At 44.7% G+C, this 22,538-nt stretch overlaps 1 protein-coding gene and 2 long non-coding RNA genes across 7 annotated transcripts in view; 2 read left to right on the top strand and 1 right to left on the bottom strand.

The window, feature by feature from the left end:
- Positions 1-1,345: 1,345 nt before the first annotated feature.
- LOC130679509 (uncharacterized) lies at positions 1,346-5,909 on the bottom strand. Its single transcript, XR_008992489.1, has 3 exons — positions 5,195-5,909; positions 2,202-2,236; positions 1,346-1,687 (listed from the first exon to the last, which is right to left on the bottom strand). It is a non-coding gene; the product is annotated as an uncharacterized LOC130679509 (long non-coding RNA).
- A 3,039-nt stretch (positions 5,910-8,948) lies between these two features.
- SAMD4A (sterile alpha motif domain containing 4A) overlaps positions 8,949-22,538 on the top strand; it is a 206,089-nt gene continuing 192,499 nt past the window's right edge. For 2 of the 5 annotated variants that reach the window (XM_057488452.1, XM_057488451.1), the window contains exons 1-2: positions 8,949-9,250; positions 10,415-11,041. In XM_057488452.1, coding sequence (XP_057344435.1) covers positions 10,846-11,041 — 196 coding nt within the window. In that variant the 5' untranslated portion in view covers positions 8,949-9,250; positions 10,415-10,845. Of the gene's footprint in view, positions 9,251-10,414; positions 11,042-12,015; positions 12,306-22,538 lie in introns of those variants that run through there. The other 3 variants (XM_036918325.2, XM_036918306.2, XM_057488453.1) reach the window with 2 other exon arrangements.
- LOC130679507 (uncharacterized) lies at positions 12,315-21,320 on the top strand. Its single transcript, XR_008992487.1, has 3 exons — positions 12,315-14,178; positions 14,214-19,360; positions 19,949-21,320. It is a non-coding gene; the product is annotated as an uncharacterized LOC130679507 (long non-coding RNA).

Below are 22,538 nucleotides of genomic sequence, written 5' to 3'. Positions count from 1 at the left end.
TTTTAAATAATTATAATACAGAAGCTACTTCACCAGAGCTGTGCCTACTCTTCAGGAAGCACACTAGATCCTAGTGGCAAATATAGAGCTCTGTCTGATGCAGATGCCAACTCGGCTCACTTTAAACCAGTCTCCAAAGTTCCTCAGTCCTGGACACTTCTGTTCAGCCACCCAAGTCTAACCTTCAGAAGTGAAGTCCTCCTCTACCCTCTCCTGCATGCACATCAGTGAGTCTCCACGTTTCCTGAGTGTGGAGCACAGGGAAACACCTGGGTTGGTCTCCTTTGACCAAAAACTGGTTTCCCTGCCTGCCAGCCATGTTTCTAGCTCACCTAAATCCCATTCCTTCCAGATTATGGCCTAATCACCTGCTCTTTGGAATTAAAATTTGCACTAAAACTCATTTTTCACTGAATTGTCTGATATTACCCATTGATAACCCTAGGATACCCTCAGGTCCTTTAAAATATGCAGTTTGAGGGAAAAAAATCTATGCTTTTATTAATTTTTTTCTACAAACCTATACAATGCTTTTTTCATAGGTCAGAACAGAGCTTTCCAGTTTCTCACAATGGCGATGGGCAAGGGGCAGGCTATTAACATTACTGAGTGCCAGGCACTGAGAGGCACTGCCATAGCTGCCCCTCCACTCTCACAACCACCCTGGCAGATGAGGAGTCCTATCTCCACTTTACAGATGGTGAAATAGACTAAACATCTATTCATGGTTGCACAGCTGGTCAGATCCCAGTGGGAATCCCTTGTCCAATTCCCAGGGTCACTTTAAGCCAGAGTATTATGTCTACTCAGGAAGGTCCTTTAAGATGCAGATGCCAAGACAAGATTAGATGTGCAAGCCATTTATTGGGAGGTTAAGTGGGAAGGGAGCTGGACCAGGCAGGGAAAGCTTTCAGACTAGACTGTGAAAGGAGACAGGGAAGAAGGTTTGGGTAGGAAGAGCCTCAGACCACAGGTTGTTCTGAGACAACCTCTACTAAGTGGATGGGGTGTCCCTAAGCAAAGAGGCAGCAGCTGGAGTTGGTAACACCACCCTGTAGCAGACCCTTGAAGGAAAGCTGAAGAATTCTGCTCCATGGCTCCATGGGTGGATGCCACAGGGGACAGATGTTTTAATCATCAGTGCAAACCAGGGTGGCAACAGCCATTCCAGCATGCCCCTTAGAGGGATGGATGTGACCCGTGACTTCCAGGCTTCTGAATTTCATGGCCCAGAAAAACCAGGAGACCAACTAACATCACAAAGCTTTCCTTTAATTTTTCCAAATAAGGACATGACTAGCCAAATCCACTTACTACCTGAGTAATTCAATATAAGATACTTTAATAGGAAGTATTAAAACAGGAAGCACATAATCTCAGAATGAAGCCCTCTAAATCGAATAATTTAGAAGAGTGAAAAATATGTTGTTCTTGCTAGTCTTGTTTTGCTGCAGTTTAGGTAAAAACATGCTCACAGATGGGGCACTAGTCCATGGATTGAGTCTCAAAACACTGGTGGATATGTAAGTACAGGATGGGGCATTGGACCTGGTACCTTCCAACCTGAGACTCATTCAGTTCACCAATATTCACTGTGCACTTCTGGGTGGTAGGGCCCATGAAAATCCTTGAGGGTATTAGGGATGAGTAAGGCAGACCCAGTCTTGGCTCTGGTGGAGCTTAAAATCTGATGAGGTGAGAGAGATAATAAAGAGGTAAACAAATGAGTAAACAATACATTTCCATCTATGGTAAGTGCTATCATAAGAAAAGGGCCATGGCTTTAGATAGTGTGGTCTAAAAAGGCCTCTCGAAGCAGGTGACATTTGAGCTCAGACCTGAGGGAGGAGTCAGCCTTTTAAGTGCTGGATGAGGAGCCAGAAAGACAAAATTCTCCAGGAATAGTAAGTGTAAAGGCCTTGAGAATGGAATGAGCTTGGTGCATTTGAGGAACTGAACACAGGCCAGGGGGCTGCGGCACGCTAGTGAGGAAGGAGGGGCAGCAGGTGAGGTCAGGCTGGGCATGTTTGCAGCGTGTCTGGTCGGGAGTGCACTGTACCACTACAATAACCTTATTTCAGTGATGACTATTCCCCTTTGTATAAATATGCTGTAGAAGCTCACAGAAAATTAGAGCACACAGTTGCTTGGAAAGAGACACCTGGATACTTCTCCAGAAACATCCAAAGGGACATATTTACTTTAGCAAATTCACCAGGACTCATCTTTTTGCAAGCTACAAAGAAAGAAAAGAAAAGGAAAAATTGGTCGACCTTTCAGGGGTTGACATATATTCAGCAAACTTGTGCAATTTTTGCATATTTCCAGCATAAAAGGGTATAATTAAAAGGTGAGAACTCTAATGTCCAAGGGTACCAAAACCCTGCACACTCCTGCCCGCACGTTTTCATCTGCAGGTTCTCTATGTGGGAAGACATCTTCTAATCCAATTCTCAGGACTGCAATGGGGGAGGGGGGACTAGGATGCTGAGAGGTATTTCTGAATGCCACCAGTAGAGAAAGGTGTGGTCTTTCATCAGAGGGGGCTTGCATGACTTCCCTCCTCTTACTACTTCTGTGGCAGACCCCAGTGCTTCAACAGACCATTTGTGTAATGGATTTACTTACCTGTGCTTTGATGTTCCCCCAATTCATCTGATGGCAAGAATCACCAGAGGCTCTTGGAAAAAATACAGACTCACATATACTTCCAGGCCCAACCCCAGAAGATTCTATTTAGAAGGTTTTGGTGAGGCCTGCAAATATGGTGGCTTCTACCAGCAGCCCAGAGGATTATTATCAAGAGTGTTTAGGAAACTGTACATTGAGGCTTTTCAGAGTTTTCTAACTCAGTGTTAGAAAATAACCTAGAGCATTTTCTAAATATATAGATTCGTGAGCCCTAGCCCATGTGAAACAGAATTACCAGGCAAGTGGGAATCTGCATGTTTGCTAAATACTCCAGGTGCATCTTGTGACAGGATAACTGAGACCTACCTGGGACCTTTAAGGCTCTGATTTACCACATCTACAGAGGAACTCAGGGATCTGCATTTTAAAATAAGCCCCCAGCTGATTCTGATGCTCCAGGCTCATGGACCCCACCTTGAGAAACACTGCATTAAAGTTTGATGTTTTACAATTCACACCTTAGTGCTTAATGCAAAAGCATTTACAAACATTTACTGTGAACTTGCACACCTCTTCGCTTTTGCAACCACTATTTACAGACCCCATCTCTGTGTCCTAAAACTTTTCTACTTAATGTTGTTTTTTAACTTTTTACTAAGAAAAATTCCAAACATACAGAGAATTTGAAAGGATAGTTCAATGCACACCCATTATACTCATCACCTGATACAACACTTGCTACATTTGATTTATCTATGTATCTGTGCATGTGGTTTTTGCTGAACAGTTTCAAAGTAAGCTGCAGATATCTACCCAAACACTTCAGCATGAATATCTTTAAAAAACAACAAAGTATTCTTCTTCATAACCACAATACTGTGGTTACATCTAATGAAACTAGTAATAATTGCCTAATACCAGTTATTTTCAGCCTATGTTCAAAATTTCCCCATTTGTCCCCCAAACATCTTTTATAGTTATTTTTTCAAACCTGGATGTAATCAAGGATAACATGTTGCATATGGCTGTGTGCCTTTTGTCTCTTTTAATCTAGAATAGTCCTTTCACCATTATTTCTGGTTGTCTTGGAGAATGTCTCTCTCTGGATTTCTGCTTGTTCCCTCATGGGGTTTGGTGATTTAGTCACCCATTCCTCTACAGATAAGTATTCTGGTGTTTTTCTATTACGAACAATGTGTAAATGAACATTCCTGGGTTTATTTATACTTATACTTTAGTATACTTTAATAGTAATGATGCTTTTACTTAAGTCAGATAGATTCCTAAAAATGGGATTACCAGCTTAAAGGAAAAGCCTAATTTAGTAGATACTGTTAGCTCTCTTTCCGCTAGTATACTGCCACTAGTGAAGTCTGGGAAGGCCTCCTTTCTTCTTGTTTTATCTTATTTCTGCTAGAAGAATTTTGGACTGACTATGCATACATGGAGTTCTCAGGATGCTTTACTGATACAACATCCATGCATCCTGGCTGCCCTTGGATCTCTCAGTGTTTAAAATTTTGTGCATCTCTGTTGAAACTATTCATCTAATGACCACCAACTCAAAAGGTACCAAATGCATAGTGTCTTTCTGAATTTCTGGCAAAATTTCTACCTTCTCCTGTCTCTCTCAACAAACACTGTGTATGGCTTCCCCCTACACTTTAAGTGAAGCATGTGTGTGTGTGTATGTCTGTGTTTGTGCCACAAGTATACTTTGTACTCTCTCCTAGAAGTTAAAGACATCATGCCTCCTCTTCTACATTTGTATCGTCTATTTGCCTAGCACAGTGATTTATACTCAATAAATATTTCTTGTTGAGTGAGTTAGTATGGGAGACAAGTCCAGAGCAGCAGACAGTGACCAAATGCTGGAGTTTTTGTATTTCAGGCCAAACAGCTTGGAATGGATTCAGTGCCAATTCAGAAATCCCAGAAAAGTCTGAGCTGTGGAGTCGAAACACTACAGTTGAGGTAGAAGATGAAGAAATGAGGTCAGAACAAGACTCAGGTAGGAAGTAAGAGAGACTCATGAGCAATTCTTGGGAGCTGGAGACCTAAGTTTTACAGTGTGGTTTCTTTAGGATATTTTCTAAATTTAATTTTAGTCAGTTGTTCTGAGTTCATGCAATATTTTGTTTTGTCTTAACTTTTTTACTTATGGTAAAGAAATCATTGAAACAAGGTAATAATTCTCACTACCCCCCATTATAGGGAACGTCACTAGTAGTCACCATTTTGGTGTAAATCTTTTCATAGCTTTCCTATGCATATATAATAAAGTCTACATTTTAATACATAATGGATATATGAAATTGTATTAAACATTTCTTTCATTATATTTAATGTAAATATATATTACATTTTCCTTAAAAATTAAATATACCATGGTATCCCCCATTTTTTGAAAGTGTTACACCACTTCTCTTTTACGAAAGACCTACATTAGTATCTGATTTCGCTAATGAAAGAAATCTGAAGAGGATTTCTGCTTTTATAAAAAAAGGCAGAAAGTGAAAATAGCGTCTGTTTTGCTGCAAACCGTTATACAGGCAGTACACACCCTCCCTGAGCAGCAAGAGTAGCGCCGCCAACCTCCTTCCCTGGGAACTACACTCAGCGTCAAGTGGTAGCTATGAACTGTTGAGCATCTGTGCTGTATCTTCATTTGTTCTGTGCATCCGTTAGCAAGATGTGTCCTAAGGTATCAGAAAAGCCTGAGAGGTTACTTTTTGAGTCTTGAAATGTTAAAAAAAATTTGCATGTAAATTAATGCTAATTGTTTCTTCATTTTACACCATTTTGGCTTAAGAAAGATGTCATAGGCATGCTCTGTGTATGTAAGTACACGTACATAGGGAAATCTGTGTACTTATATATTAAATATAAATTATACACACGTGGGCTTTTATATTAGATAGAAAACACCAGCGATCTTCAACATTTTATCTTGAGGACCTAACACAGAATAAATGCTTAATATATATTTACTGAATGATTGAAAGAATGGTAATTACCCACTGCCATTTACCTTTATATGGAGGTTTTAGTACTTTTAATACTTTTGCTAATTCATATAGCAAGTAAGTAAAGATTAGCTGCTCTACTGTCTCAAAATCCAATGCATTTGTTTTTCTTGTTTTATCTTACTGCTGAGAGAAGAAATAGGAATTTAAAATATACAGACAAGAGATCCTTGATATGCCTTATTGATACAAACAATAGACATCTTCTTATGCAGTGATTTATAAACACAGCATGGATTTATATGGAATTACTCATTTATTTATTAATTTGTTTATTTTTTTAGAGGGCATCTCTCATATTTATTGATCAAATGGCTGTTAACAGTTAACAACAATAAAATTCTGTACAGGGGACTCAATGCACAATCATTAATCCACCCCAAGCTTAATTCTCATCAGTCTCTGATCTTCTGAAGCACAACGAACAAGTTCTTACATGGTGAACAAATTCTTACATAGTGAATAAATTCTTACACGGTGAACAGTACAAGGACAGTCATCACAGAAACTTTCGGTTTTGATCACGCATTATGAACTACAAACAATCAGGTCAGATATGAATATTCGTTTAATTTTTATACTTGATTTATATGTGAATCCCACATTTCTCCCTTATTATTATCATCATTATTATTAATAAAATGCTGAAGTGGTAGGTAGATGCAAGATAAAGGTAGAAAACATAGTTTAGTGCTGTAAGAAAGCAAATGTAGATGATCAGGTGTGTGCTTATAGGTTAAGTATTAATCCAAGCTAGACAAGGGCAACAAAACATGGAATTACTCATTTTTGAAACATTTGAGTTATATGACCAAAACTGTGCAAACATCAATTTCTTTCCTTCCCAGGTTTTAGGGAGAAGAAAAGCAAAATGATGTTGAGAATGTTAATTTGATAACCTGACCCGTCTTGTGAATACAGAGAATCTTTAAGTTGGTACACCACTGTGAACTCAGTACTTGTACCTGGTGGAGTCACTGCCTAGTCCGGTGCCTGGCACAAAGTAGGTTAACAATAGGTATTTTTCAAAGAATAAATAGGAATAGTGAACATAGACCTAATAATTATCTCCTTTATCCCATATTTTTATTACTTTCTAAGTGATGTGGATACTTAGTACTTGTTAGCCACTTCTTAATTATCCATAAAAACTGGGTGCAGGTTCACATAGGAAAAATCTACATTAAATATAAAATATATATATTTAGCTCATAGTATTCCTTTCCTTCCTTCCGAGTCCTGACTGCATTCTCTGAGAAACAGTGAAGCAACATCCCTGGGTTTTATCTACGCTCCCTTTCCTATCAGGGAGAAGATCCAGAGGCAAGCGAAATCACTAGTACTGGAAACCCACAAAAAACCAGGAGGACTGGTGACTCCTACCATGATCATCTTTGTTTTCTCAAAAATAGCTAAAAAAAAATCTTTTCCTAGGTCAAAGGCTGCGGTAAGTACTATACTTTTCCAGTAGGTGGCAGTAGTTTCTTTCTTCAGCATAAACAGAATTCTTTAAGATTTGTCTTAAGGTTTGTTTTTTGTTTTGTTTTGTTTTTGCTTTAAGTTTTACTATTCGCTTAGTAAGCTCCAGATGAGAGAAAACAAGCTAATGAAACTGATATTTCAAATTACACCGTCTTGAAACAAAATCACTCTAGGGGGCTTCCAAAAGCCGCAGTGGGGAACTTGCTTTGGCTGCCGTTGATAGCAAGGCATGTTCCGGGTAGATGGTGCTCTAACCCTCCTCCCCATCTCCTGGTAGAAGTTATTTCTAAGGACTGTTCATAATAATGTCTTGGAGAAGATGATATGTCAGACTTTTCTCCCTCCATAATATAAAAACAAAACAAAAATAAAACATTGACACCAGCATTCTTGTTTTTAGGGTAAATAGTCATTAAATTACGTAGACATCTTCCCCAGTTGATTAATAGTGAGCTTTAGAAAATTCTTCATACATCCTCTTTTAATGTTAACACCTAAGTTTTTGCAGTTCCACAAGACCTTTCAATACCCTACAGAATGCTAGGGGCTGTCACAGGTCTGACACGAACTAAACCGCACAGAAACTAGGTTTGGGAAAGAAAGGATTGAAATTCCAGGGACATATGCTGGGTTTGAAAGATGTAATGTTTGTTAATTAGTGGAATAACAACTCAGATATTTCCTCTTTAAAAATACTATATTAGCTGGAGTAGGGAAGGCTGGGTCTGAAGCAGACACTGATTTCTCAAAAATACCTTTTTATAAACAAAGCCTCAAGTTGCTGGGAAAATGTTCTAGGGCTCTGTGTTTTCACTGAAAACACGGAGGGAGATACTTGGTTATTAAATCCACCTGTGAATATTAAACTACCATTAGAAGGTACAACGATTTTTAGATCTTAGGGTATTTTAAAATTAATCCCGTACTTCCGAGACTATCCGGGGACACTTCCTCAGCCCATCAGTGCTGCTCGACCTGGGCGCGGCACGCTCCAATCGTCTTCCGCGCAGCGAGGAACTCGGAAGCCCCCGCCTGGCCTCGTCCTCGCGCGCTGTCCGGGTCCAGGTGCCTTGCTCAGCCTGGCGACTCAGACGCGCCGACAGGTGGCTTCGCCTGCCTCCCAGGGCAGCGCTCGCCTCTCTTCCCGGCCGGCAGTGCAGCCCGCGTGCCAGGCAGAGCTCCCAGACTGGCCCCAGAAGTCGGGTGGCCCACCGGGAGAGTGAGGCCCGAGAGGGGCTCAGGACCCGACGCGAGGCCGCCGACGGACGCAAAGGTGTTCTAAGGGCCCACCCTGGCGAGGGGTGATTGGGCCACGCGCTTCTGGCGTTCCTCTAACCAGGGCCGCGCGGAGCTCGGAGCCTAGGCTCCGTGGAGCGGCCCTTGGTCTCCTCCGCCCTCCGCGTCCGCGACCCGGGAACCCCCACGCCCCCTGCGGCAGTGAGAACAAGTCTCTGCCGCCTGCTACTCTGCCGGGGCTCCAGCAGGGCCCAGGGGTCACTCGAGTCTGCGAACCACATTCCCAAGGACGAGCAGCCGGTGGCAGCACCGCCCCCGCTCAAGCGCCCTCCGGGGCCCCTCCAGCCTGAGCCCCCGCGGCTGGAGCACCGCGGCCCCTCCGAAGGCGCAGACGGCGTCGGGAGGAATTCACTTAACTCCTCCCCTTCCCCAAACTTCTCCCCGTCCCGCCGATCCTCCAGCCCAAGCCCTCTGCGCCACCGGCTCCTCCCTCTCAGCGCACCTCCCCGTTTCTGGGCCCCACTTAGGAATCCGCCAGCCCCGCCCCCCGCCCGGTCGCAGGCGGGCCGGGGATCCTCCCGCCCCCCGCGTGCCGCCGCCGCCGCCCGGGTTCCTCTCCCCCCGCCCGGGCGCTCCCTGCCAAGCCCATGATGTAATGGTGTATGTTAATCAGTAGCATGTGGGGAGCTCGGCTCGGGAGGCTCAGTCCTCCGCGAGCCGACTCCGGAGGCAGCCGCAGCGCCGCACTTCTAGCGCCGCTGCCCCGACGGCATGGCCCGCGGCCCGCTCTCCGGGCGCCCCCAACCTCGCTAGGAGCCGCTGCGGCCCCGGACCCGCGCGCGGGGCCCCGAGCCGCCGGGATGAGCCGCGCCGAGGTGAGCGCCCCGGCAGGGACCGTCAGCCCCTGGGTCCCCTTCCCGGAGGATTCCCCCCCACCGCTCTACTAGTTCTGGGAGCCGGGAAGCGGGATGCTGGGAGCCAGCCGCCCCTCGAAGGCTGAGCCGCCGGGCTCTTCTCTCCGCCTCCAGCGGCCAGCCGGAGAGGGGCAGCCCCTGAAGCCGAACTTTTTCTTTGCGGTCGCTGGGGGCGTGTGCCGGCTGCGCGGAGCCGCAGTCCCGGCGGAGCCGCCCTGCCCGCGGGGGTAGACAGAGCTGCGGGCTCGGGCTGTCTCCGCCCGCCCTTGGCCTGGGACGCCGGGCGAGGCGCCGGGCAGAGCGGACTCGGCCGTAGGCGGCAGCAACGGGGGCAGGATGCCTGCAGCACACGCGCGCGTACACTGACACACACACACACACACACACACACAGCCGCACACGCACGACACATCTGGTCCCTCAGGGCGAGGCAGGCCCTCGGAGACCTCCGGGTGGGCTAGAGCTGCGCGCGCGGCGGTGGGGAGCCGGCTCCGGCCGCGCCTCCGCCCGCTGGGCGCAGAGCTTTGGGTGGGGGAGAGTTTATTTTTGTCTCGAGCTGCTGCCGCGGCTGGTCACGGCCTAAATCCAGAGGGGCGCCTGGCGGTGGAGATGCTGGCCGTTGCTGTAGATGGAGCTGCAGCCGCTCGGCTGCCTCTCCGGGGGGAGGAGGAGGAGGAGGAGGAGGAGGAGGAGGAGGAGGGCGAGGAGGAAGGAACCCGGGCTGCTGCTGTCTCCGCCTCTGCTTCGCACTAGCCCCCACCCCCACCCCCGCGCCCCCTCGCAGCCGCATTGCAAGTTCTCTGCGCGAGGAAGATCTGTGGCTGGTGCCGGCGTTCGCGGGCTCAGCCCCCGCGGCCACCCCGCGTGGGGTGGGTGGGGAGCACAGCCGTTCTCAGCGGCAGCAACAGGGAGCCTTTAGGGTCTCTTCCCGCACCTGGGAAGGAGGCTTCTTGCCATTCCCAGAACAGGAATCGTTCATCTCCCGCAGCCGGGTGCGGAGGGGCGGCCGGAATCTGGGGGATCAAAGCCCCCGGGGCGCAGCCCCCCGTCCCTCTGATGCTCTGGTTTCCTGGGCGCGTTCCGTCGCCGGCCGAGGTCTTACTGCAGCCCTTTCTCTCCTTCCAGTGGTGATCGCCGCTCGGGAATGCGGGTGTGAAGGGTCCGAGCTGCTGCCCAGCAGGGAAGAGACCCTGGGACGCCGGAAATCACCATCTCAAAGCTGCGAGAAGGGGGTGAAAGAGAACATTCTTCATTCAGTTTTTGTGCCTTGTGGGGAATTATTTTTAAACGTTAGTATTATTTTTTTAAAAAGAAACATTTCCTTGCTACTGTCTGTCATCATTTCTGGGGAAATCAGCCAGAACCACCGGCACGTAACAAACCAGACCAGAGAGGCAGGAGCCGAGACAGTACCTGCAGCGTCCGGGCACCAGAGCCACCTTGGAACGGGAACGCATCTCCGGCGGCCGCGGGGCTGCAGCTCCTACAAACTTTGGGGCGAGCGGGGAGGGCTGGGTGCCGAAAGGCCTTTGTAGACCGAGGGCCGCCCCCTAACCATGATGTTTCGCGACCAGGTCGGGGTGCTGGCGGGCTGGTTTAAGGGCTGGAACGAGTGCGAGCAGACTGTTGCGCTGCTGTCTCTGCTCAAGCGCGTGAGCCAGACCCAGGCCCGCTTCCTCCAGCTCTGCCTGGAGCACTCACTGGCCGACTGCGCCGAGCTGCATGTCCTCGAAGGCGAGGCCAACAGCCCCGGTAAGTGCGCGAACGCCGCCGTCCCGCGCGTCCCCCCCGCTCCCGCGCGCTCCCAGCCTCGGGCCCGGGCCCCGCCCCCGGCCGCCGCTGGGCTGGTGCGCCGACGGCGCGGCCCCGCGGCCCCTGGCCGCTCCAGCCCCTGTCCCTCCCCGCTCCCAGTTGCTGCCGCCCACGTACCTTCGCCGGCCGCTTTGGCTTTTGCCCACTGCCAACTCCTTCAGTCCATTCTGTGTGGTAGCCACGGTAGCATGAATGATTGATTTTTCTCTCATGCAGTTCCTGGGAAATAAGTAAGTCAGGTCACGTAGAGTCTGGATTTTCTGGACTTTTTTTCCCCTCTTCTTCGTGTGGGTAACGTGGCCCTCTGGATTTAAGCAACACATGAAGAAGCCCGGCACTGCCTTTCAGAAGCCAAGCTTTGATTAGGCTGTATGAGGAATACATGAATTTTACTATTCGTTTCTCTCCACGGATATTACAGTTTTAGAGCTTCGTCTTCAGAATAATATGTAGGTGACGCTACAGACTATTAAAATGGTATTTGCAGTTCTTACATACTACGTGGTTATACTTACCTATCACTTCGTTATTCGTATTGATGTGGTTCATGTGTACAGGGTCTCTTAGAGATCAAGCATGAATCAGGGTCCTTAATGCTTTCTGTTAGGAAACTTTAATGAACGTAGCAGAATTGTTTCAAATTACCCTGCTAGTATTTACAGAAAGTGAACATATTGGAGAGGTTCAGCAGTTTGCTGTTTGCTAGCATGGGTGGTGACAGACTGAAATTATATCCTGGGATGGGGGTGGGGTGGGGGATGGGGGATGGGGGATGGGGGAAAGGTCTGTTGATTGTAATTTTGGGTAGGGGAAATTCTTCAGTTCGAGCTGCAGCAGGAGGGTGAACAGAGCCCCCAGTGTTTACGCAGAGAAAAGAATGCAGGGTCCTCTTCCAGCTGTTTGTTCCATGTTAGAGCCAACAGCCTGCAAGACTCAGAAGAGGTCTGGGCTGCCATTTGATGACCAGGTCCAGTCCGGGGCGGCAAGGCCTGGGAGACACTGAGATGAGTGTGCTGTCAGGGCAGCAGGAGGAGAGCTGGCCGCCTCTGCATTCCTCTTCCCCGGTGTGGTTCTCGTGATGCTGGGAACACCAGGATGGGATGATGCCGTAGACAGAATCACAGGCTGGAAGTGACTGCTGGAGACGCTCTCAGTCCTTTTCCTGATCGGACAGGACTGTGTGCAGAGGATCCTGGGCTGCCAGGTATGGAGGGTCGTACTGAGGGCGACCCCGCGGGCCCCACTGGGCTTTGGCCCAAACCTGACAACCTACCTGGTTACTCACAAGGGTGGCAACGGCCCCTTCCTGATCCACATTCACAAATAGCTGGAGGGCAGGTCTCCTGCTTAAGGGTGTGGAAGCTTAACTAGGAATAACTGATTACCCACTTAAAAAAATTCCATCCTTAAGGTGACAGGGTAGCCCGGTTCCCTGCTTGATTTTGCTTTCTCAGATTTGACAAACAAGGTTATGTAAACTTGAGCATTTTATAGAATGCAGAGGATGTAAGTACAGTAATTTATGTTGTATGCTTGACTTCAGTGCTTCTGAGGACTGTTTAAAATAATAATTAATCTATTCAAGTGTTAGAGCAATATATTTTCCCTTTGAGCAAAGGAGAAGACTTCTCCCAATATAGCAGCAGTTTAGTGAGTGAAGCAATTAAATGTGTGATATAAAAAGAAGTTGCTTAATTTAAAGATCATGTAATTTGATAAACCAAGAAAAAAAATGAACTTCTGTAAGTTTTTAAAAGTCATGTGGTAACTTTTTTCCCTCAAAAAAATTATTTTGCTATACATAGTTGTGTAAACCTACCCTGTTTATGATGCTAAATGCTGTAGATATACAAAAATCTAGTACCGTGAGGTAAGATAGGGACCATTTTCTAGTTTTCAGATTAAACTTTCAACCTCGACATTTTGCTTCCTTGGAAACTGTTTTACTTGTTTGGTAGTGTGGCCAGGACAGAAATTCATTAGTGAGGTCATGTGATGATTTGGTTTACTTCTCAGTAAGGGGCTCACAAAGAGCATCAGGATTTGCATTAAGGATTTGTCATACCTGTGTGTCTGGAGTGTGGCTCTCTTATGTATCTGGAACCTGGCCAAGGACCAGGAAAGGGGCAAAAAGGCTCCCTCAGCAACAGAATAGATGGCATGAAGTCTGAGGGAATACTTCAGACCCTTTCTTAAACATACTTACTCTTATTTTAGATAACAATCCTAACAGTTTTTAAGTCTGAAAAATAATTCATAGCACATTAGGGATAGTACGTGTAGAAATGGGGTGAGGGGCTGCTGTAACCTGCAGTGAAAAGTGACCCCCGACAGCCTGACAACCAGGAAGCAGACAGGATTTAGACACAAGAATTGGGAGCAAAAGCCCTGGAGGTGTGGGAATATTAGGGTAGGAACTCTCAATCCACCCTGCAGGCATTACTCTATAAATGGCATAAATCCATAATTGCTATTTACCATTAATGAGAGTGAACTATCCAAAAGTATACATTTTAAAATACACTCTTTCAGAATAGAGGGAAATACGCCATAAGCTTTGGAAATACTGACATTCAAGATAATTAACCTCCAAAGCTGTTTTGGTGTGTAAAGCTCTTACCCATTCAGAAAACTAGGCTGTGTAGAATGACTCATTCATTGGCTAGCTGAGGTTTTCTATAGCAAAATCATCATGTATCACTTTATCTAGTAATAGTCAATTAAACAAATGTACATATTTCTTCTAGTGTTGAGAGATTTTAAAACTTGGTGAATGGGAACCAAATTCATTGAGGGTCTTGATCTCAGTATAATAGAAAAGATTAGTTATAGTATGAACTAGGCTCTGTTTACTCTATGACTGACTTTAAACAAAGATAATCCTTCACACTTAACAGTGGTTTATTTGAGGTCCATGCGCTGTATTTTGTTACAATTCATTATCTTAAATTTAGTGTTTATTGAGAATCTAGTGGTTCACTGGTTCAAACTTTGCCTCAAGTTCATGGTCATCTGCAATCCAGAGAAAATGGTTGAGTCAGTTCCTATGGCTTGTGTGTGTGTGTGTGTGTGTGTGTGTGTGTGTGTGTGTGTGTGTGTGTGTTCATTTCAGGTTATTGGTCATGATCGGCTCCCTAAGTAGAGGCTTGTTTCCAGAATCCTGATAGCTGTAGATAAAAATCTCTTCAGCCCCCAGCCCAGATTAACATTGAGAATTTTGGCCAGTTTCAGTTTGTAGATGAAATTGTTTCAGGTCATTTCATAGAAAAAAATGGCAAAAATGGAACTCACTGACTTCACCTGTAATTCCCCAGAAAAAAATAGGTTGTGTGGCACTGTATATTTGTGCCATTTGTAATTTGGACTTGAAATTTATTTTCCAACTGTAACAATGTAATAAATGGAGATTCTGAAGTGAATTCACAAAGACTTATCAACTCACAAAACTGCATATCTTGTAGGGGAAATTGCAGAGGTTTGTAGTAAATAAATGGCAGAAAGATTGTTGCTTTACTTACAAGTCAATACAAGAGAGAGGATTATCGGAATAGTGGTGCTTGAGACAAATCTAGTGGTAGAAATTGAAAAGGACTTGTGGAAACATTTACTCTCTTTAGAAGGTGAAGCTATTGGTTCTGTGAGTTTTATAGTTCTTGGTTTCCATAGTACAGGTATGTCATACCCTGAGTTGCTTTTTTTAGGTCCCAAATGGAGTAAAAGGAAAGCAGAATAGAGGTTTTCCTGATGATACTGGGTAAGATCTGGTATGTAGTTCTTTAACCTATTCATTTGACATACATTTTTTTGACTGCCTACTCCTTTCCTGGCCCTGTGTTCTACAGTGAGACTAAAAAGGTAACTTGCTATATTCCATTATTTGGTACATAGACACCCAATGTTGAGTAAATGACTAATACAGTGTCTGAAACATAGATATGGTAACAAAAGAGGTGGATGGGAGGGTTTCTGGAAGCACTGTGAACCTAGCAGCTAACTGCCTAGGGGAAGGGGAGTCAGGGAAGACTTCACTGGAGAGGAGATACGTTTGAGTTGAGCTTTGAAGGATGGATAGGAGTTGGTTCAATAGGTAAAAAGGATTATAGAGAGTAAAAAGGATTATAGAGAGCTGGCATGAAGACATTTTCCAAGCAGAAGTGATAGCATTTGTAAAAATACAGCCTTCAGAAAGGGTGTGGTTGAGTTCAGGAAACAGTGAGTTCAGAGTGGCTAGATGAACATAAAATGATGAACTGCAAGAGGCGGACGTTAAACCAGAAGTGGTGGGTGTGCAGGACTTGCCAGCTAAGGTATTTGAGCTTAATCCTGCAGAGATGACTGAAAACTCAAGAAGACCTTGGAAATGTTAAGAAGAAAGTTAAAAGATGAAAGGTGTGTGTGTGTATGTGTGTGTACACTTTTGGGAAAGAGTTTTTCAGCATATGCATTGTTCTTTGAGAGGCAAAAATGGGAGAAGCAAAACAAAGTTTGGTTCAGTTTCCATTTTGGTCACCTGGTGGCCTCGTCTGCTTGGGGCAGCTTTGTTGCTGTCAGCGTTGATATATTAGGGAGAAGAAGGGATTGCTATAGAGAAGAAAAGAAGGGATTGTCCAGGTGTCCACTTATTTATATCCATGGGAGTGTCTATGGCCCAGAGGATTGTTAGAGTATAGATACTGAAATCAGTCGACTGGGCTAATCAATTAATTTCTAAGCTTCAGTGTTCTCATCTGAAGATGGAGCTAATAAACCTTGTTGTTCTCCAGAAATTACTTGTTAATAACTCAGCAAGGACCTATTCTATCCCCCACATTTAGATTTGGTTCTAATTAATGTGGAACTTGTATGAATAATGTTTTCCTAAATGATAGGAAATCTTTCCATTTAAAGAATTATCAAGAAGAGATTGGAGATGACTTGGGACCCTGAAAATATAAGAGTCTACTTGGGTCCATCTTCTGCATTTTAGCTTTGCTGTTCTAATCTTTATCACGTTGGGTCCAAAAAAATGCAGCACTGACCCAATTTCCTCAAATAACTTATCAACACCTTTTCCTTTATTTGGTGAATGTAAAAAGAAATCATTTTGTTGAATAAAATGTATGAAGAACTTTATATCTGGAACACTTCACTTAAGGTATTACAATTTTTGGGAGGTTTGTGTAGGATGATGGGTAATAAGTCATACATATTCACACTCTTTTTTGTGAATAACTTCGATTTGGTTGTTTAGCTTGGGTGCTTAAGGCCTTGTGCAACTGAGCTTGTGTTATTAACAGGCCTATCAAAGCAGTAAAAGGTAGACAAACGTAAGAGCAGTCAAATGAGTTTGTTTATGTTTAAATAAACAAACCAGGGTGAAATGAGGGTTCTTAAGGACTGAGAAGTTATTGAAAATCTCCCAGTATATCCTGCAGGGGTGTAGTTCTCAAGAGAATTGACACCACCAGAGAAGAGCACATACTTCTGCTCTCTGACCTGAGGAGAGATTAGGAGGTTTTCATCCATGAGTGAAATGCCTTATGTAACTTACTTGCTTGGAAAGGTGTGGTGCTCATATAAATCTTTTTACCTTTCTAAGATATAATTACTACCTTGAGTTTTAGCTTGTTCCTTCCTTTCTGTCCCTCCTAATCATTCCTTCCAAGGCTTATTACTGAGTTCATCCACTTCACATAGATTAAGATGCAGAATCAGACATTTCCTCTGAGCTGTGGAAGCTACCTGAAGCAGGACTCTTGCAAAGGAAGCAGAACTTTCAGAACAGGAGCCAAGGGCTCTACCTCTCTCCGTTAGCTAGTCAAGCCTTGGGCCTGCTCTGAAGCCTGCACCCCAGGAGCCAGCTTGGGGTTTGGAGAGGCTACCTTGCCTTTATGGGGCTTGTCATCTCCGTAGGACTCATGAGCTAGTTCTAGGGTTTTGTTCCCACTCTGCATGTCAACATTTTAGTATGCTTTTCCTTCTCTTCATTTACTAAGGGAAAACATCAATCAAATGATTCAATGGTTTCTTTTACGCAATGGGCAATACCACTAAATGGTGCCTGGCAAAGAATATCAAGTCAGAAACTGTGGGACCCAGTTGCTCAGCACATATTAATTCACCAATTATCACAGCAGAGAGCTAGGTGCTATGTCAAATGGTGAGTTATGTGTAGTGATTCCTCTCAAGGAGCTTATGCTTGAGTTGTGGAGATAAAGCAAATATATATGTACACACACATACATATATATATGTGTGTACATATATGTATATATAAAATAATTAGACCATAAATAGTTACCTAATGCTTGGGTTCTGATGAGAGAACAAAACTGGAGTTGAACGAAAGGGTGAGGGCAGGATGGTGGGTTGGGTAGTCTGAGAAGTAATGATGGAAGAAGTAAATTTGAATGTGTCATTTTAAACAAGTGCTTTAAGGCTCACAAGATTCTTGCCCTCTTAGTATCTCTAATGTGTGTTTCATTAAGGAAACCACATGTATGTATAAGGGGACTCTGGGCATTGGCCATGTAAGGGGCAGGCTTCTTGGGCCTTTGAAGGATGAGTAGGAGTACATAAGGCAGAAGGGAGTGTGAAGCATGGTGTCCATCAGGAATGAGTTCTCAAATGGAAGGAGCAATCCAAACACTTCTCTGATTTCTAACATATTTGAGAGTAGGAAAACAAGACATCTGCTCACCCAAATATTTCTGTCCATAAAATTATCCATAAAATTATGAGACTTAGTTTTCTTGGCTCCTCCCAGTAAAATACTTTTGCATGTTACTTTGATTAGAACAGTGTTAAGCAGAAACATCTTAAACACCTATAAGAAAAGATTAACTGTCTTAGACCAGTTCTCAAAATTTAATGTGTATACAAATCACTTGGGGATCTAGTTAAAATAAAAACCTTGATTGAGAAGGTCTGGGGTTGGGGTGGGGGCGACTGAGCTCCTGCATTTCTTATAAACTCCCAGTTGATGAGGCTGCTGCAGGTCTGTGTACCTGTGTGGATCTCTGAATAGAAAGATCATAGACTTTTAGAGGTAGAAGGTAATTTAGAAGTAACTGGTGCATTGGCTTTCAAACTTTACAGATGTATATCAAAGAAGATTTTTCTCTGCAGATGAAAACATATGGGAAGTGGATGGTGACTCCTCCCCATTCCCACTCCCCAACCCTAACTCCAAGGAGAGCCGTTTGAAAATCTGTGGCCATGCATTGTGATTTTCCCAGGCTCAGAGACATTCGAACCATCTCTCACAGCCCAAATTGAGTCTGGGATTGAGGAGGACAGCGCTGTGCTGTGCTGTAGCATTTCCCCCAGTGCTTTAAAGGTGCCCCTGCTGGAATTTCTAGGCATTCTAATGATCGGTGTCCCGTGGAAAATGAGGCTCCAGGAAAGATTCATTTTTGCTGACGCTGTGGACCATAAAGTTGAGCTGGAAAGAGCTGGAATGTTAATTCGAGACCGGATGGGAGAGATCTCTTCCTATTTCCCCAGCGCACCCCAGCGCATACCCATAAAGGGCAGTCATCAGAATTTCTGAGGCAGCTTATCTTGGATTCAAGTGTTTGTGTGTGCAGCATAAATACATATAGAGCATTGACTTTTCCTGTATACATTTAATCTTGTAAATATGTGCACCAAATATGCAATTTAAATGCGTGACTAAAATGGCAGTGCTGAACCACTTGAATTTCTGAAGAGTGGGAAGGGAATAAGGGAATCATCAGAAGCCTCAATAAATAACATTGTCTCCACTTGAAGAAGAAAAGAAGCAGGGAGAAAGTTGGTCTGTATCTTCCTGGGCATGATACCAGAAGAGTATTTAAAACTTGATTTGCAAGCATTTGGATGAAGGAATAGACAGCAGCCTGGTTCCCCTAAGAATGGGAAGAACAGGTCATGGAGAATTAATGTCATTTCCTTTTTGGTGCGGGAATGGGAAAGGCAGGAAGAGTGCATTTATGGAGAGACTTCTGTCTTCTGGGCAGATCATAGGAATTCTGGTAAACATTCCACATCAAGGTTTCAGTGCAGCCTTGATAAAGCCCTTTACTTCCTGATGAATGAAACAGAGACCTGGGTGCTGGGCAAGAGTTAGTGGTGGCATTACCTTGGCTTTAAGTGACTGTCAGGCCTGGTTGTGTCCACTGTCAGCCTTAAGGGAGGTGTTTGGTGCTCCTAGGGCTCAGGACTCACATGTTCTACATCATTATCCATGTTGACATGTGACTTAGTCTGGGTTCCTCAAGTAAGCAGAGCCCGAGGCAAGTGCTGGGGTATAGGTGGTTTATTTTGGACACAATCCCAAGGATACAAAAGGGGACTTGGGGGAAAGAAACAGGGAAGGAGGGAAAGCCAACACCTGTGTTACTAAGCTGGTCATTGCCATGGGAAGCTGGGGCCTGGTCCACGGGGACCCTCTGAGGAGCCACACAGACTGCCTCGGAAGGGGCAGGAGAGGTGGGCATTTATCCATGACTCCCCTCTCCCCTCAGTCAAGGGTTGCCCTGGGTGCTGCGGCCCTGCACTACCAGGTTTGCGTCTGTGTGAGTGCTGTGCCTTCCCATGGCATCCTGCACCATGGAGAGCTGGAGAGCAGTGGTCCCACTGAGGCAGGGTGCTGTCAGGTTGTATGCGCCTGCAGCTGGGGGCTGCGGCAAGGACTGCAGTGTGAGCTGGGTTGAGAAGGTGCAGTTATCAAATCTGCGAATGAATCAAGAGGAATGGCTGAGGGCGTGATGACAGAAAAATGATTCAAAATCGTTGACTATAACAAGATGACTTTTAAAGCACTAAAAGCATAGGCCCTACCTTTGCATCCCCTAGACCTCAGTTACAGCAGGAGTGGTTCAGCAGAAACATGCATGAAAAAGACTTCTGGCTTTTAGTAGAGCTTAGTGTGAATAATATCACAATGTGGGTGCCTCCAAAGCTACTAGCCCTTTACTAATATATTATATATATAATAACATTGTATGCAGAACAGGTCTTCTGTACAGGCTGCACCATCCCTTTAGTCTGGGGAGCAGTTCTGGGCACACACTTAGAGGGAGATGGATGAATCAGGATGTGGTCAGAGGAAAGAGAATGATGGAGCACCTGAGCACCTGGGGAACAGGTAGACTGGAGAAAAAGACGAACAGAGAACATGACAACTATCACTGGCTCCTTGAAAGGCTGGCTTGGAGTTGAGGGATTTAATTCTGTATCCATGTAGAGGTCAGTGTGTAGAAGCTAAAGGTCATTTAGCTCAAAGTAAAGAAAACCGTGTGATGATGGAGCTCCCAAACAATGGCATAAGCTGCTCCAAGAGGCAGGAGCTTGGGTCTCACCGGAGGTGGACAAGCAGTTAGCATTGTGCAGAGCATAGAATGGTGCTTCTACATAAGACTGGCTCCTGTTTGTTGAGCACCTGCTCTGGGCCAGGTGACTTAATGAATTCTTCACACACATGATCTCATAGAAGCTGTGATCTCTTGGATGACCTCCAAAGTCCCTTCTAACCTTAAGATTCTATGACTTCTGTGAATCAGGAATAAGAGAATAAAACCGTCAGGAGCAGAGGAAAAGAGAGAAGAGACAATGAGTGGATGAATGAATGAGTGAATGATAAGGGTGGTCTCGGAAGTTGTCAGATTATTTTCATTGTGTTTCCCTGTACTTCTTGACCTGTTTGTGCCACAGATTTATGGCTGTTTGTTTAAGAAATACACCTATCGAGTGATTTTTCTATTCTTTCTGAAGTAGGCAGTGAGGTGAGGCCAGGTCACCCTCCTGAGTGGGGCTCCAGTGTTTAAGAAAAGATTTAGTAAACTGAATTGAATCTTGTTTCTCTTTTGGATCCCACAAGAGCAGTGGTAAGCCCTGAGTGTGTCAGTCATTTATTAGCAGAGGTAACTCATCATTGCAGTCTCCATCTCCAAGTCTATTTTGTTCTCTCCATGTAGTTCTAAAAGTCACCATAGCATATATTCTTTCTTTCTTTTTTAAAGCCCTTTCCATGTGTCTGGCACTGTGCAGATAGTTACACATACACACAACCACTGTGTCTAATTACTTTATAGATGAACTGTACAAAGAACCAGAACTAATGACTGTGAAAATTTAATGTGATATATTGCAATAATTAGATGATGTGCCTGTTATTACCCAGAGTCTAGCACATGGTACGTGCTTAATAACTGGTTACTAAATCATGTAAGTCCCACAAAGCAGATACCATTTCCATTTTACAGATGAGGACCCTTAGGTTGAGTGTGGTTGGAAATGTGCTGGGGTCACCAAGGTCTTTCTCATCCCAGAGCCCATGCTGGATCCTCACCACTGCAGGCATGTTGCAGATCTCTTCCAGTTAGGTAAATAAAAATGTTGGCATTTAAATGACAAGTACTTAAGGATATTTAGTGATGATTTTAATATGTTTCACTCTAACGTTTTTATAAATTTAATCTTGGAAGAATTTTCACCTTGTCCTTTTTAAAGTCCCTCCTGTTTATCACATTTTAATTCCATGAAGCTTGATCTGGCTTGGCTTCTTTTTTCCACTGGCATTTAAAAAAGAAATTAAGTGAAAGCCATTGATTCAGAGATATCCCTTTGTATGAGGAAAACTCATGGGACAGAGGCTTCTGCCACCCCTGCATGAACGGGCAGGACTTGGGGAAGGAAACAGGCTTTGCAAGCTGCAGAGAGGAAAGAATGAGGAATGTGTCATCTAATAGCTCATGGCACCCTTGACACTGACAAACTAGCAATTGATGAGCTGGGTCAGGATCTCCTCAGGATCTAGAATTGGGCAAAGCACCAACTTGAAGACTGTAAATTACAAGCTCTCCTGTTGTTTGTAAATGGTGGAAAAGTTCTGAAGATTAGTTTAGTAAAACATATGTTAGGGTTTGTGTAAGAGTGAATTCTACTTACTTCATTTTCCAGCAGTATAAAATTAAGAAGAGACCTTTTCTACTCCAGCCCTTCAGTTGCAGAAGCAAGAAGACCTGAGTTTGGCCAAGAGAGTGGCTTGGAAGGGACGGCCTGGTGTTACACTCAGTCACTTTCCCACCATCTATGACCCACACCTCAGCATCTTGCAACTCTACCCTGGCCAACTTGTCCACCATGACCACCATATTGAATGACTGTTTGATGCTCTGTGTACCTGACAGCATTCATTAGGGTGGTCTTCATGAAGTCATTTCCAGATGCTCCTCTTTTTCATTTCTTTGCTCACAATAAAGTGCAGACTTGTTTTTACTGAGAGATGGTTAGCACTCCTATTTTGCAATGGCAGAGAGTAATAGGATAGGAAGGTTTGGCTTTATTTTAGCATGTTTTAATCACAGTTCCAGTAATGCCCTCTTGGTGTGGGAATAGGATTCAGCCACTCTGGAGTTACCCTAAAGCCCAGCAGAATGCTGGGTGTCACTCACGATATGCCTATGGGAGAGAT

Source organism: Manis pentadactyla, chromosome 11 (assembly GCF_030020395.1).
Source record: "Manis pentadactyla isolate mManPen7 chromosome 11, mManPen7.hap1, whole genome shotgun sequence".
NCBI classification, from domain to species: Eukaryota; Metazoa; Chordata; class Mammalia; order Pholidota; family Manidae; genus Manis; species Manis pentadactyla.
This window is presented reverse-complemented; position numbering and strand designations above follow the sequence as displayed.